Genomic DNA, 15,099 nt, shown 5'->3' with positions numbered 1-15,099 from the left:
TGTTTGTAAGTGGACATGTGTAGGAAAAGCAGGTATATGGTGGCAAGGAGGGCTTCAGAGAAAGAGTAAAAGGGCCCAGGACCCTGGAGACAGCTCATTGAGGCTTTGGCCATTGTCCAAAAGAAAGAGACAGTGTAAGACTCTGGTGAGCCTTAACCAGAGAGCCTCTGAGTGAACAACAACGCAGAGTCAGGGATCGATGCAAAAGCAAGAGGAATTTTATTGCTCCAGCATGCTGGGGTCAACCTGCCCATGGAGAGAGAACGACCCCGCACAGCCTGTTCAGTGAGCCTTTATACAGGTCTCAAAGCAGCAGCCATTAGGCACAATGTGATTGGCAGAACAGTGTGTCTTTTAAACTAGTTGGTCTTTAGGGAATGAGGTGGCGAGGACTTCTTTTGTCTGCAGGTGGCCAATGGTCATGGAATGTGTCTAAGAGCTCTGGGCCTCCCCTACCTGCGAGGTGTCCACGGTTGGTCCCTCCTCCCTGTGGTCTGAGGAATGTAATCAGCCCCTCCCTTCCAGAGGGGAGGGGTCTGGTGGAATTTTCCAAAGTGCCTGAGCTGAACTCTTCAACAGAAGGGAAGAAAAAAAAAAAAGAAAAATTACATTTTTCTGAGTCAGGGCTCAGGTGAGCAGACCTAAGAGAACTTAGGAACAGCACAAAGAACAGGGACTCTGGGGGGAAAAATTATGTTATCTCATTCTAAGGACAATTATTCCTTCCATCTCTTTATTGGGGCAAATGAGCTTTGATTGGCTGGCTGGTTTCTCCAGGATTAACTGTTAAGGGAAAACAATGGCATACCTCTACCTGGAGGTAGATTCCATATTTATGACCAGAAGGAAGCAGCTTCCCTTTGATGAGTTCCCAGTGCCTCTCTAAGAATTGGATTCTCAGGGTCCTCTCCTCTTGTCTCTGGATGGCCTTCCCAGCTCCGTTTCTCCCACTTCCTCTCTGGTGAATGAACTCCCTTCCTGCCTCCCTGCCCTGCCCCCACCCACCCTTTCCACAGCCTCCTGCCTGTAATTTGTTGCAGCCTGTCCTGCCTGTCACCGCTTGATTAGCTTTGGTTACTTTCCCTCCACTCTGTGTGACTGGGAGGGACTTGCACCTCATGAGCAAGGCCTCGAATTCCCCACTCGCAGCTTCTAGCAGTTGTGTGGCTCTGGAAACGTGGAAGTTGGGGAGTGTCCCACCTTGGGTGCAGGGGTGTTGGTTGTTACCGTAGAACCGCAAGGGCAGCAGGAAGCACTGTGAATGTTCCTGACTGTCTAACTAAGGGCCATCTCTCCACTTCACATTATTGCTTTTGCACTGACTACTGTGGCAGGGTCTGACCGACCACTTTGTGATATCTCTGCCTGAGAGCGGCTAAAGAGGAAAATTAGCTCATCTTCAAGGAGCACACGAGCCCTGGCGGGTCTGAGCAGTGCCTCCCAGTTCAGTCTCGCCTTGGCAATAGCAGAGGCTTCACCACAGCATCAGATGGCTGCGGTTAAGCTTCTGCGGCTCGAACTGTTCTAATTGGAAAAGGGAGTCCACAGCCACGACCTCCTTCATTAAATTCTCAGAAGCTTGAGCCTGGCCCTTTGACTTCAGCATCGTGGCTCAGCCTGCCTTTCTAGGTCAAGGTCACCAGTTCTCTATAAAGCCCTCCTTTTAGGCTTCAGGTGTTACCCTAGCCAGGTTTGGGCACTGACTTCCACCGGTTTCAGTATGATTGATGAGCTTTTGCTGAAGACAAAACCCATTTCATTTGGACAGTGGCATTTGTGACCTAATCACAGTATGGGTTGACTTTAGGCTGCTGTTTTTCAGAGGTGCAGACTTTGCAGAGTGCAGACAGACAGACATCTAGGGAAAAAAAAATCCTCCTCAGTGTACCTTGCCTCAGCTTCCACCAAGCCTGTGTTCACCACAGGTCACCCAAATGCATTGTGCCAGCTGGGGAGACAGCTCCGCTGGTAAAATACTTGTCTCGCAAGCTCAAGGTTCTGAGTTCAATCCCCATCACCACGTTAAAGACCCAGGCATAGTGGTTCACTCTGGCAATCCCAGCACTTGGTAGGGAATGGCAGGTAGATCCCTGGGGCTCACTGGCCAGTCGGCCTTGCCCAGTCAGTGAGTTCTACGCTAGTAAGAGGAACTGGTCTTCAAAAACAAGGTGAATGGCACCTGAGAAATGACACCCGAGATTGTCCTCTGGCCTCTATGCACACATATGTACCAGCACCTGCACACAAGTACGCTTGCACACACATGAGCACAAACACAGCATCATGAAGAAATCCATGATGATATGGATGGGTAGTGTGGAGAGGTTTTCAGTGTGAAATGCAATTCCTTGTCAGGAGTGTGTTAGGAGCACAGTGGGGGTGCACTGTCCACAGGCATGTTGTGGTGTGATCTGTGTGTGCACTGTCCACAGGCATGCTGTGGTGTGATCTGTGTGTGCACTGTCCACAGGCATGCTGTGGTGTGATCTGTGTGTGCACTGTCCACAGGCATGCTGTGGTGTGATCTGTGTGTACACTGTCCACAGGCATGCTGTGATGTGATCTGTGTGTGCACTGTCCATAGGCATGCTGTGGTGTGATCTGTGTGTGCACTGTCCACAGGCATGCTGCAGTATGATCTGTGTGTGCACTGTCCACAGGCATGCTGCGGTGTGATCTGTGTGTGCACTGTCCACAGGCATGCTGCGGTGTGATCTGTGTGTGCACTGTCCACAGGCTTGCTGCAGTGTGATCTGTGTGCCAGGGACTGGGCTTTTAGCTCTGGAGATGGTCCCAGACACCTTAGGACCCCTTCCCTGAGTGCTTATCCTGAGTTCTTATGGTTGCTTCTGGCTTTTCAGGTGTAAGTGGGTGATTTAAGTCTCACTCAGGGTTAACAGAGGTTGAGGAGGCAGGCATCTTAGAGTATATGTGTAATGCCAGCCTGGGGTTGTTGATCTTCCTGTCCGGGCTGCCCACTGTAATGAGACATATTTATGCAGTGTAGTATTTACTACTCTCCCTCGCTTTGTCTAGACGTTCCCTCACCTTCGCTGCAGTCTCATGGAGCAGTCCTTATACTTACTTGCCTCAGGCTCCAGACGGACATGGGCACACTCTAAGCCGACTTCATCCACAGTGCTGCTGAGAGTCAGAGCACTTGTGGATAGGAAACAAGGGGCAGCTGCCCTTCTGCAGTGGTGGACATGTGACCCCAGCACTGCTGCATGACCCCCTGATGTTGACATGGACTGGCAGTCAATGCAGACTTGCCCCTCGACACTCACTGTGGGCACGTGGACCTCTGTGCATTACATACATAGAGCAATAGGACAGGCGTGACTTCCTCTGTTCTTGTGGTGTAGCCCAGACTCCACGACCTCACAATGTGACTGTTTGGAGCTAGGAGGGCTTTCAAGAGGGGATTAGGGTAAATTAAGGCCAACTGGGTAACTCTGATTCACACAACTGAGGACTTAATAAGGAGTGGGGATCAGATACAGGGTAGCCTGTGAGGACAGGGAGGAGACACCCGCTGCAAACCAAGGAGACAGGTCTCAGGAGGAGCCAGCACTGAGACTCCATCTGGGACTTCTGATGCTGTGGGAACAAGCAGATGCACAGTGAGAGACAGAAACACACAGACTGGGGCTTTTCTGGCTGGAGTTGACAAAGATCAAGACCCTCTGAACTTTACCCTTGCAAATTGGCTTGGCAGACTGTGACCAGTGAGCACGGTGTGGAAGATTTGTTCTGGTGGCCTCCAAAGTTCTTGCCCTGCGCTGAGTTGAAGATCTAGCATGGGTGTTTTCTCTGCCGGTCCACAGTGCATGCTAGTGCTGTCTGTGCCTGAATATTTTCAGTTCCTGGCTCACATCTTGCAGAACACTTTCGAATGCATGATCACCAAACACTAGAGCAGCTATTTGGATGCTGTCAGGGATGTCTGTGTCCAGGGATGGCTGGGGTGGTGGTGCTCTGACTGTTCTTTGCATTACAACACTATTTGTCTTGGATTTGACTTTGTCAGTGAAGTCCACTGATGGAAGTATCAGTGCCCTATGCTATTTAACATCATGACCAGCCCCAGCTCGTGCTTGCAGCTCTTTAGGTTTGGGTAGGCATATTACTTACTTTTCTATTGCTTTGCCCTGACCAAAGCAACTTGGTCCCAATATTGAATTCCAAGCAAGAAGCAGAGGGAATCAACTAGAAACGTAGTGTGCCTTTTAACTACCAGAGCCCGCCCCCAGTGACATACTTCCTCCAGCAAGGCCACACCTCTAAATCCTTCCCAAACAGTTCTACCAACTGGGAACTGAACATTCAAACACATGAGCCAATGGGGATCAATCTCGATGATGACCATCACAAGGGCCATCATCAATTACTGTCACCATTACCACCCTTCCACCACCATTACCATTATTTCTAATTGATAATTCACCATTATCTAATGGATATGCCCAGATGTATGACTCCAAATTTAATCAGGTTGACAATCAAGATCAAAGGTGAGGGGCAGGTGACTTACTGATCTGTTGTGACCGACCCCAGGCATGCTGCCTTATACCACTGAGTTCAGAAGTCCAAGATCAAAGTGCTAGCCGGGACTCCCCAGGATGCCCCAGGAGCTTCCATTCCACTCTCCAGTTCTAGGCCTTTGTTGGAGAACCTCAGCATTTTTTCCCCGATAGAAACATCACCATGATAATCCTCCTGAAGCCTCCATCCTATGTGCCATCTGTGACATGCCCATTTACCATGTCTGCAATGCCACGGTACTGGGTCAGAGCCACACTTCTCCAGTGCAGCCTCATCTTTACTAACCACACCTACAAAAACCCCATTTCTAAGTATGTCTCTGTCTTCTTGGGGTGTATGTCGCTTGTGGTCACCTGTATCTTTCTGGCTGCCATGTGTGTGGAGTAAGGCCCACTTTAACTGAGGAATCAACACAGTGGCCTGTGGCCACTTAGTAGGTTTGCCCAGCAGGTGGGTGGCAGATCCAGGCCTTCCTGACCTGTGAATTCTAGCTCTTCCCAGAAGGGGTTCCATCCATGTGGCCCCATTGGTGCTTTCCAAAGCTGCTGTTTTGTTTCTCAGGGTTGGTTCTTACACTAGGGAGGTACAGACTGGGCGCCACTGCTCTGACCACCAAGTGGCAGTGAGTGCCAGTCTTTGTGTAGCCTACAATGGCAAACAAGTCCTTTGGGAGGCAGCATACAGCCCTGGGCCCATCTAGGCACTTGCCAGTTGGCAGGTTCTTGTCAGCTGTGGAGGGGAGAGAGAGGCTGATGAAAATGCTCTGCAGTGTGGCTTGTGAGGGAACCTGAGTTGGGACCTCCCATCTGTGAACTGTAACCCAAATCCTGCCACAATGATTCCTGAACCGGGAGTGGCAGGGTTGTGTGCAGCCCCAGGAGGCTATATCTCTTATTGTACTTTTGTTATGTCAGGATCACAGAGAGTTCTCACCTAGCCCCGGGTGGATGGGGGGGGTGGGGGGGCATGTGCCTTCTCTCTGGAAGGAACAACTGGTCCTGCCAGGTCTTGTAACCCAGGAAGGTCAGAGGGTCACCCTGAACTCAGCCAGTGACACCTGAGAGGGACCAGCAGGAACGTTCATTCATGTGTGGGTGTCAGCTTCCCTGGCTGGGCTGCTGGACTAGTGTTCAGGGTGGACGGTAGCTGAGCCACTCTGCAGCCATGAGACCCTACTGGTGCTCAGGACCTGACAGGGCCCTTGTATGCCCTTAGGCAGGCACACACAGAGTCCTCTCTGAAGTGCTGATTCTAGCCTCTCAGTAATCCCTCAGTTCTTCTGAGCTGTCTTCACAGCAGGAAAGCACATCCTCCTGCTATGGCTGAGCAGTAGAAACTAATTTTAATCCCAGACAAATGGAAAGTCTTAGTTAGACATGAACCTGGTCTGGCTTTGGCTGCCCTGGGCTTCCAGGGCATGCCACAGAAGTCTCCTGGGAACACAACTGATCGTCCCTATTCCAGTTCTCAGAGGCAGGGATGCATCTTTAGGAGTGTGGGTGATGGAGGCCCTGCTGATGCTGTTTAAGCTTTTAAGAAATTACCTCTTGCAGTAATTGGCTTGATATTCTCCAAACCTGCTCAAACACTGTTCTTGTGATTGCCGCCCCACACTGTTCAAGTGGTATGTACAGGTTGGGTTTTGGTTTTCCATTTTTACGTAGGTGTACATGGTGTGCGTATACATATGCATGTTTGGCTACATGGTGTCCACAGTGGATGTCTAGAATCATCCTTCACTGCTCTTTCATCTATTTGCTGAGGCATGGTTTAAGGCTCTATTAATCAAACCCAGAGCTTGCCCTTACAGCTAGTGCCATCAGCTAGCTCTGTTGGATGCACTGTCCCTGCCTTCTGAGGCTGGAATTACAGATGCACGCCACACCCACCTGGCATTTGTATGAGTTCTAGGGATTTGATCTCCAAACCTCACACTCTCGCACGACAAGTACTTTTAACCATAGAGCTTTGTCCCCAACTGTTTAGTGCATACGTCTTGGATTTTCTGTTCAGAGACAGCTTGGTGATGTGAAGGTTCTCATCCCTCAGGCTTCCCATGGTGAACTCCTGAGGCAAGGTGTCAGTCAGAGTTCTCAGAGAACAAACCATGTACACCTAAAGAGGCACTGTCCCACAGTCAGCTGCAGCACCAGGGGTCCCATGTAGTAGATTCAGAGTCATGGACAAGATTCATTTTCTGTCTCCATCAGGAAAGAGTGTGACTTTTACACGGGGGTATACCAGGTCTATTAGGTGTTACAGCCAAATAGGAAATCATGCAGTATATCCAACCATGTGTCCCAGAACAGCTGTAAATGCCTGAAACAAAAGAGATTTCTTTTTCTATCTTGATCACATAGTTCTCAAACATGAACTTTATAGATGGCAATGTTATACTCCAATATGACGTGCACTTGGAAGGGTGTGTGGAAGTGTTTAAAACATGTCGTCACTGCGTGTGACGAACCTGAGTGTCCGTAGATCTTAAGGTCCAAAGGGGGTCCTATAACTCCTGGGACGTCTTAGGGACAGCTATATTTAGCTGTGACTCTCAGTGTATGCCCCCCACCACAGTGCATTCATGTGCTCTTGTGCACACATATATGCATATGACAATTTTGGTTTCAGTCCCTAGGCTGGCTGGTCAGGCAGTCTCAGGGATTAGCCTGTCTCTCCCTCCCCAGTGCCGAGGTGCCAATGCTTAGAGGGCAGGCACTTCATTGACTCGCAGCCCTTACTAAGTGTTTTTGCTTTCCCAGCCTTTCTGTTTGAGAGACAGAGGTAATCTTTATTTTGAAGCAAGTAAGCCATATTTCTTAGCTCCTGTGTTCCGAACACGCAGCAGTGGGGCAGAGGGGACAGGAACAGAAGGAACAGGAATCCTTTGATCCTGTGCCCAGGTTAGTGGCTCTGATGACCTTTGGCATCCTGACTCATGTCTCTGTTCTTCCTGCAGAAGTGCATTCGATTTAACCCGGACGCCACCGTGTGGGTGGCCAAGCAGCGGATACTGTGCACGCTGAACCAAGGCCTGAAGGATGTCCTCAACTATGGGCTCTTTCAGCCGGCCAGCAATGGGCGTGACGGCAAGTTCCTGGATGAGGAGCGGCTACTGCGGGAATACCCCCAGCCCATGGGCCAGGGCGTGCCTTCCTTGGAGGTAACTAGCCGTGTGTGAATGTGTGAGGGATGTGTGTCATGCAGCCTGGGGGCAACTAAGGGCAGGTTTTAGCCAGGCTCCTGTCGGTTTTCCATTAGTAAAGTACTCACCCTACATTTAAAGTTTGGTTCATCTAGACCTTGCCTGTTAGGCGTGTGTGTGACAGTTACTCGATGGTCCTTCTTGGTGGCTTTGGGAATGTGGATCAGTGGCATGATTAGCTAAAGACAAAGTGAGAGCTGAGTTTATGGTGGCTTCTGGATGTGGGCTGGGGCAGGATGCAGGGCTAAAGCACTGTAATCTAGCAGCAGGCATAGACATCCTCCAATTCCATCTAGAAGCTACAGGCTGAGCTTAGAAGACGCACACTCCCCAGGCCATCCGGACAATCCAGTTCTTCAGGAATGACTTATTTTGACACTTAAAAATCAAGAAAGTTCCTATCTGAGTCGTGGGCATACCTTACCTCCTGTGGGCGTGTCATCTTGTGTGGGGCAGAGGGAGAACAGAACAAGGTTTCTTCTTTCAGATAGTACAGGGGTTGGTGATGGTGCTAGAAAGATGGCTCAGTGGTTAAGAGCAGCTGCTGCTCTTCCAAAGGACTCAAGTTCAGATTCCAGCATCTAAATACACACACACACACACACACACACACACTCACACACACATATGTACACACATGGGCACATATACACACATAGACATAGACATAGATACATGTGCGCACATGTATACACATATACACACATACACATACATACATATACATAGGTGCACATGTATGCACACATGTACATACATACACACACATATATATATACACACAAGCATACACAAACATACACACACACACACAGATTACTTTGTGGTTTAGAGCACTTGTTGATGTTGTAGAGGAACTGGGTTCAATTCCCAGCACTTAGTAGCTCACTGCTATCTTTAACTCTAGTTCCAGGGGATCTAATACACTCTCCTGGCCTCCATAGTTAACAGTCACATATACAGTACACCAACATACATGCAGGCAAAACACCAGCAGACACAAAGTAATAACATTTTTTTGAGACAGGATTTCTCTGTGTAGCCTTAGCTGTTCTGGAATTCATTGTGTAGGTCAGGCTGGCCTCAAACTTATAGAGATCCACCTGCCTTTGCCTTCCAAGTACTGGGGTTAAAGGCACCCAGAATGAGATAATATTTTTTAGAAATTAGACTTTCTTACTTTTGTTTTATATCCGTGAGTGTTAATCCTTTGTGTTTGTGCATGCTTCAGATATGTGAAGCACTCGCAGAAGCTAGGTGACATCATCGGATCCCTGCAACTGGAATTACAGATGGTTGTGAGTCACTGCGTGGGGTGCTAGGAACAGAACCAGGGGCCTCTGGAAGAACAGATAGTGCTCCTAACCACAGAGCCATCTCTCTAGCTTCCTAAGTTAAAAAAAATGTCTAAAAAAGGGAAAATGATACAAGTGGGGACTAGCATATGCCTCTACCTGGAATGTCCCTTTGTTTCCATGTCCCTGCCCTTTATTCCCGGGAGTATGACAGTCTCAGGAGATCATCAAGAAGGAGGCACAAAGCGGCCTGAGTTCAGGAAGGTCATTCCACTCTGGGGCCTTTGGGTGTTGTTGTCCTTGTAGGACAGATAGGGAAACTGAGGCTGCGGTGGGAAAGTGGCAAGTTCAGAGTGCCTCAGCAAATAGAGGATCTCAGGTTTCCTCTCAAACTCAGTCATGCACCTGCCCTTAATGTTCTTCAAGAACCTTCCCCAGTGCCTCTTTAATAGTCAGCCACACAAGGGTCTGGGTGTCTGGGAGGGGCTGGGTGTGTGGTAGAGCTGACCACTGGGTCACCACTTGCCCAGGAGTGTTGCCATTAACTCCAAGTCCACTCCTCCGCTCTGCAAGGAAATTTCCAATCCCAAGTAGTCAGCACTGTCCTGAGGGGCCAGTGGGAGCCTGAGTCCTAGGCAGGGGTAAGGGGATTGCTCATAAAGCTCTGACAGAGGTGAGTGACAGGGAAGAGAAATCTAACACCCACGGTGCACTGCAGACAAGGTCAGGGCAGGTGGCTTCCCACAGACCGTGAGCCAGCAGGATGAGGCCCTGACCTCTGGTGTGTCAAGCCATCTTATTCTTTTTACTAACAGTTGAGATCCTTCCCTGTGTCCTGATGGCTTAAGGGCTTATGGGCTCTGCAGTACAGACACCAGTGTCTAGGTTAAGACTGTGGTTCCTTGTCCCTGGCCGGATCGCTTTTCCTTTGAGCATCCGTGTCTGGCATTTATTCATCAGCAACCTTTTTCTTGTCTCCATGACAGTTTCGCTACAAGAAGCGTGTGTACAAGCAGTCCAACCTGGATGAGAAGCAACTGGCCAGGCTCCACACGAAGGTACGGGGTATGTGTGGGATAATGCTTCCTCCACCCATCAGGTCACCTCTGATCCCATTGTGTTGTCTCTGGAGGGCTCATTCCCCTGGGAGTGGCCCCTTTGTACCCTGTGGGATGAGGCATACAGGATGCCTCACCGTCCATATTGCTGGAGACCTAGCCAGATTAGCAGGCAGCAGGGTGGCCAGGGAAGCTGGTGGAGGTTGACCAGGGGTTTCTGTTCCCCTGGTGACCAAGGGAGGTTAAAAGGCAGCAGGAGTGGTACTGTGGGATTCGGATATGTGGTGAGGTAGAAGGATGCCTGCTGAGCATCGTCTCTGGTTGCTATTGCTGCCAAATCAGAACAGACGTTATAAAGGCAGGAAGTTCTGGCACAATGAGAGGAGAGCTCTGTGCTAGCTGGAGGGCTCTGTGCCCACCAAAGGCATGATGAGTCCCTGTGTCACACTCCAGACATGCCAGTGAGGCCCTGGGAGCCAGGAGCATGCCCGGAGCAGGAAACAGAGATCCTGAGGCGTGTGGGTGGAGCCTGGGGAACATGGGGTGAACATTGCCTCTCTTTAGACACCCTGAGGTACCTGGTGCTGGCCGGCCAAACTCTCTTGCTATGGGGAGTGCACGCGGGGGCTTTCACAACCCCCAAGTTCCTTGTTTCTCAGATGGAGCAGGGTGGTCACTGTGGGTTTCATTCTTATCTTCGGTTAATGTTTTACAAATTAAGTTAGTTCTTTGACAGTTTCATACTGTATGATCCATACTGTATAAATGCATTTTGATTGATCTACAATTCTCTCTTACCTCCCTCTCATCCCTATCAGCCTCCATATTTCCTATCCCTCTCGTTCCACCGGGACCACTTGTATGACCATTGGGTTGAGCCTATCCACTGGAGCCAGATGGGCTCACCAGTGGATTCAGAACCGAAGCCAATGACTCCTCAGTATTTTTGAACATAACCACCAATAGTTCAGCCGTGAGGGGTAGGCTAGAGCCCCTCGACCATCCATGCCTGAGCGCTATGGACCCACTCTTGTGCAGACCCAGAGTGGGAGGGTGGTAGTGGGGGTGGGGATAGTGGGGGGGAGGGGCACAGTTGCTGAGTTCAAGACTGCAATGCCTGTGTTTTGCCAGGAGATGGCACCATGCAGCCCATCTCCCTTTCTTCCAGCTCTTTCAGTCTTTCCTCCCTTTCTTCCCCAATGTTCTCTGATCCTTTGAGGGAATAGTATCTATGTCTCATTTCAGGCTGAGCTGTCACAAGTTGCTTATTCTCAGTGCCTGTGCAACCATGAGGCTCTGCAAGCACTAGGAAGAGAGGTTTCTCTGATTAAGGCCAAGAGTAACATTGTTTAAGGAGTATTTAGTAGCCAGCTTGGCGCCATGTCAATTTAGTGTTTCCTCACAAGGGCCTGTGACTTTCCCTACCATGCATTTTTTTTTGGACCCAGTTTATAGCACTGGGTTTGGATTCCTTGGAGTGGCTCTCAAAGGCAATCAGGGAGTGGTTGCTTATTCCCATAACTATTCTGCTGCCATTATGCTATTGCCTAGCAGGTTGATATCATGGATTGTAGGATTTACAGCTGGGCAAGACCGTTGGTGCCTTATCTCCCACAAGATAGGGCTATTTCATAACTTCTTAGAAATCCAAAAGCTAGCCGGCCATGCGGAAGCGTCCAGCTCAGGTCCGTTGTGATTTCTCTATATTACGCAATAAGCTGTGTCCTGTCTTCAGCCCTGGGACTCATTATCTAGTTCTTATGAACGACCCAGACAGACGGCAACAGCCTGTGTGGTTTTAGGGGCCTCTGTGGCCTCTCTGACCAACACTGTCTTAAGTTTTGTTTCTAAGTTATCCAGAGGTAGCTGGGCAGCTGCCCTTGGTCTTCTGCTCTTTGGCATGCCACCACTGTCCTTCACGCCATGACACCTCAGCCATGGCGTAAATACTGTGGCTTTAAAGAAACGTGTCGATGAGTAAATATCCACAGTTTAAACGACACTCCAGATTTTGGACATTTGTTCTAACCCCAGACTTTAAGATGTTTGGGCAGGAATCCGACCAATGGCAGGTGTGTGGACAGCCCAGGAACATCATCAGGTGAAAAAAAAATCACAGGTGTTCCTGTCCTGTGTTGAGGAAACTATGGATCAGGATGAGGGTGAGAGCCAAGAGAGATGCTGGGCTGTTCCTGATCCTGCGGCTGAGCTGTCTGCTGAGGACGGATGCTGTAACTTCTCTAGCAGAGGAGGCAGTCAGGCTTGGGAGGCCCAGGTTCTTTGGCTGACCTATGTGACCTTCATCCTGGACTAGCTGTCCCCTAGGGCAGGTGTCACTATTTCTGGGACTCACAGGGTGGGGTTTAGGTCTAGCAATCTCCTCTTTATAGATGAGATCCTCAGCCTCCCTTCTGGGAATGAAGTGGAAGGTCTGAGTGAGTCCCGAGACTATCAGTTGTCACCCTGATCGAGTGATCTGTTCTCTCTCCACACGAGACCAGCTCTTGCCCCCCAATATGGTAGAACCCTCTTCTGCAGCTATCATAACTTAAAAATCACAGGCAGACTGGATTTCCCACAGCTTCAGGGCCCTCGACTTTCTGACAGCACAGCTAGAATTTGGATTTCTGGGTACCTGGGTTATGGCTGTCAGGAATGATCTGTCTGGGATCTCTTTAGATGGTTATGAACCCCAACTCATCAGGGTTCTACCCTAGTGACCCAGAGACCCCTAGTGTTGTTATATAGGAATTACAGTCCATTGTAAGAATTCTGGAGGGACAGACACTGAGAGGTTGGGGCAAAGATGCCAAACAGGGTTCTGAGAAATTCATCCAGGACAAGCCCAGGGTGTTAACTGTGTGTTGACCTCATACTTGGCCTCATGTGAGCCTTGGTGGGGGTGGGCATCAGTGCCCTGTGCAGGGGAGGCCAATGCCTCCTAGTGGATAATCTTCTTAGTCTATAAAGATCTTCCCTCCCTCTATGCCTTTCTCCTCTCCCATCTATTCTTTCCTTTCTTCCTCAAGCCCAGGGCCTCCTTCATACCAGGCAAGTTCTCTGCTCACTGAGCTGCACTCCCAGCCCTGTAAATAGATTTTTCATAATGACGCTTCTGTTCTGTTCGTTTCGTCTCCAGACCAATCTGAAGAAATTTATGGACCACACTCAGCATCGCTCGGTGGAGAAGCTGGTCAAGCTGCTGGACAGGGGCCTGGACCCCAATTTCCATGACCTGGAGACTGGAGGTGGGTGTTCAGGAGGGAGGCAAGGGAATCATCCGTTCCTGGTTCAGGTTGCTCTGTGTCATTCACCTCTTACGCTTGTGGTTTTACCTGGGCTTCGGAGCGGCTCCTTGTCTTAGGGGTTCGACTGCTGCAATAAAACACCGTGGCCAAAGTAACTTGGGGACGAGAGGGTTTACTCAGCTTAGGCTTCCACATCACGGTTCATCATCAAAGGAAGGCAGGGCAGGAACCTAAGCAGAGCAGGAACCTGGGGGCAGGAGCTGATGCAGAGGCCACAGTTACGGCTCACTCCCCATGGCTTGCTCAGCCTGCTTTCTTATAGAACCCAGGCCACCATCCCAGGGAAGTCACCACCCACCATGGGCTGGGCCCTCTCTCCCATCAGTCACTAAATAAGAAAATGCCCTAGAGATAAAGCTCATGGAACATTTTCTCAGTTGAGGTCCCCTCCCTTCAGAAAACTCTAGCTCGTGTCAAGTTGACATAAAATTAGCTGCTGTGCTCCCAGGTGTGTAACTTCTGAGCTGAAGGCCTGTAGTTTTCTCCTTGCTGTATGAGCCTCCAGCTCAATGCATGCACACAGTAGGTGCTCCTTGCATGCACACAGTAGGTGCTCCTTGCATAGGTGTTAGGGAAGAAAGCGAATAGATGCCGTTCCTGTGTGGGCTGTTGTCTGCTGGCTGGGGGCCTTCTGCAGAGCCTCTAGGTACATGTGCTAGCCAGCCAGCACTGCAGTGTGCTCGGGCGTTTCCCTCTGCCTGGGCGCAGCCTTCCCCACAGACAGGAAGCTGCATGCACATGTCTTATGCTCCCTGCTGGGGGTTGAGTTCCTTAGGCTTGAAATATCCTTGGGAGAGCTGCACTGGTTTGGGAGAGGGCTCTTGGCTCTGCATGGCTAACACCTGGTCTTGCTGTTTTTGCTGTGAGCTAGACCTAGGCTTTATGGGGTGCTGCTGAGCCCCCATTAGATGCCAGTAGCTTCGCCAGTTAGGACAATCCAGAGTGCCTTCCTGTGTTGCTACTGTCTCCTGCTTTTACTGGGTGGAGCTCAACCGCAGCCCAGGTGAACACTGGCAGAGGGATGATGTGGCCAAGGGTGGCAGACAGAGATCCAGGGACTCTGCCCAGCAGCTTCGATCTGTTTGGCCTGGTATGTGATCAGGGATGGGGAGATTTGACCTTAGCAGTGGGGTTCTTTTTCTTGCCTTCCTTCTTTCTCTCCCTCCCTCGCCTCCCAGGATACCCCAGGTCCACTGCTAGCTCCCACATGGCTTCTTGTCACACCTCGAAATTACTATGTGCACAAGATATGGAGGTGTCTTATAAAGTGTGGATCTTGTTTGTCGTTTGGGGCAGCCTGGCTGACCCCTCAAGCTGAGATGGGCCCCACTGGGTACTGATCTAGCTAGCATGACCTCGTCTGAGCCCTGATGTGGGCTCTTTCTTATCTGTAGATAGCATGAGAACTGGGAGAGGCCTCGTTTCTGAGGATGGTGGTGACATCCAGCATATCAGGAGAGATTGGGAGGGGATGTGAGAGGAGGTCCTGACCAGAGTGAACAGGCACCAGGCCAAGGAAGAAGCTCCCCAAGGGAAGAAAATAGTGTTTGTGTGCCTCATGGTAACCGGGTACCTTCTATGGTTTCAGGGTTCCTGGCTTTGTACTGTCTGGTCCCCGCTTTCCCCAGGGTTCTACCTTGATGCTCCCATGCATCAGCCTTGGGCTGGCTCTGGCTTGGCTCTGCATGGAT

At 50.2% G+C, this 15,099-nt stretch overlaps 1 protein-coding gene across 1 annotated transcript in view; it reads left to right on the top strand.

Annotated features, from left to right (window-relative positions):
- Shank2 (SH3 and multiple ankyrin repeat domains 2) overlaps positions 1–15,099 on the top strand; it is a 391,984-nt gene that overhangs the window by 14,744 nt on the left and 362,141 nt on the right. Inside the window, exons 2-4 of the mRNA XM_052194528.1 lie at positions 7,502–7,705; positions 10,029–10,100; positions 13,240–13,348. Coding sequence (XP_052050488.1) covers positions 7,502–7,705; positions 10,029–10,100; positions 13,240–13,348 — 385 coding nt within the window. The remainder of the gene's footprint in view (positions 1–7,501; positions 7,706–10,028; positions 10,101–13,239; positions 13,349–15,099) is intronic.

The sequence above is a fragment of the Apodemus sylvaticus genome, chromosome 1 (genome assembly GCF_947179515.1).
Source record: "Apodemus sylvaticus chromosome 1, mApoSyl1.1, whole genome shotgun sequence".
In the NCBI taxonomy this organism is placed as follows: Eukaryota; Metazoa; Chordata; class Mammalia; order Rodentia; family Muridae; genus Apodemus; species Apodemus sylvaticus.
The sequence above is the reverse complement of the archived record's forward strand: the minus strand, read 5'-3'. Positions and strand labels throughout refer to the sequence as shown.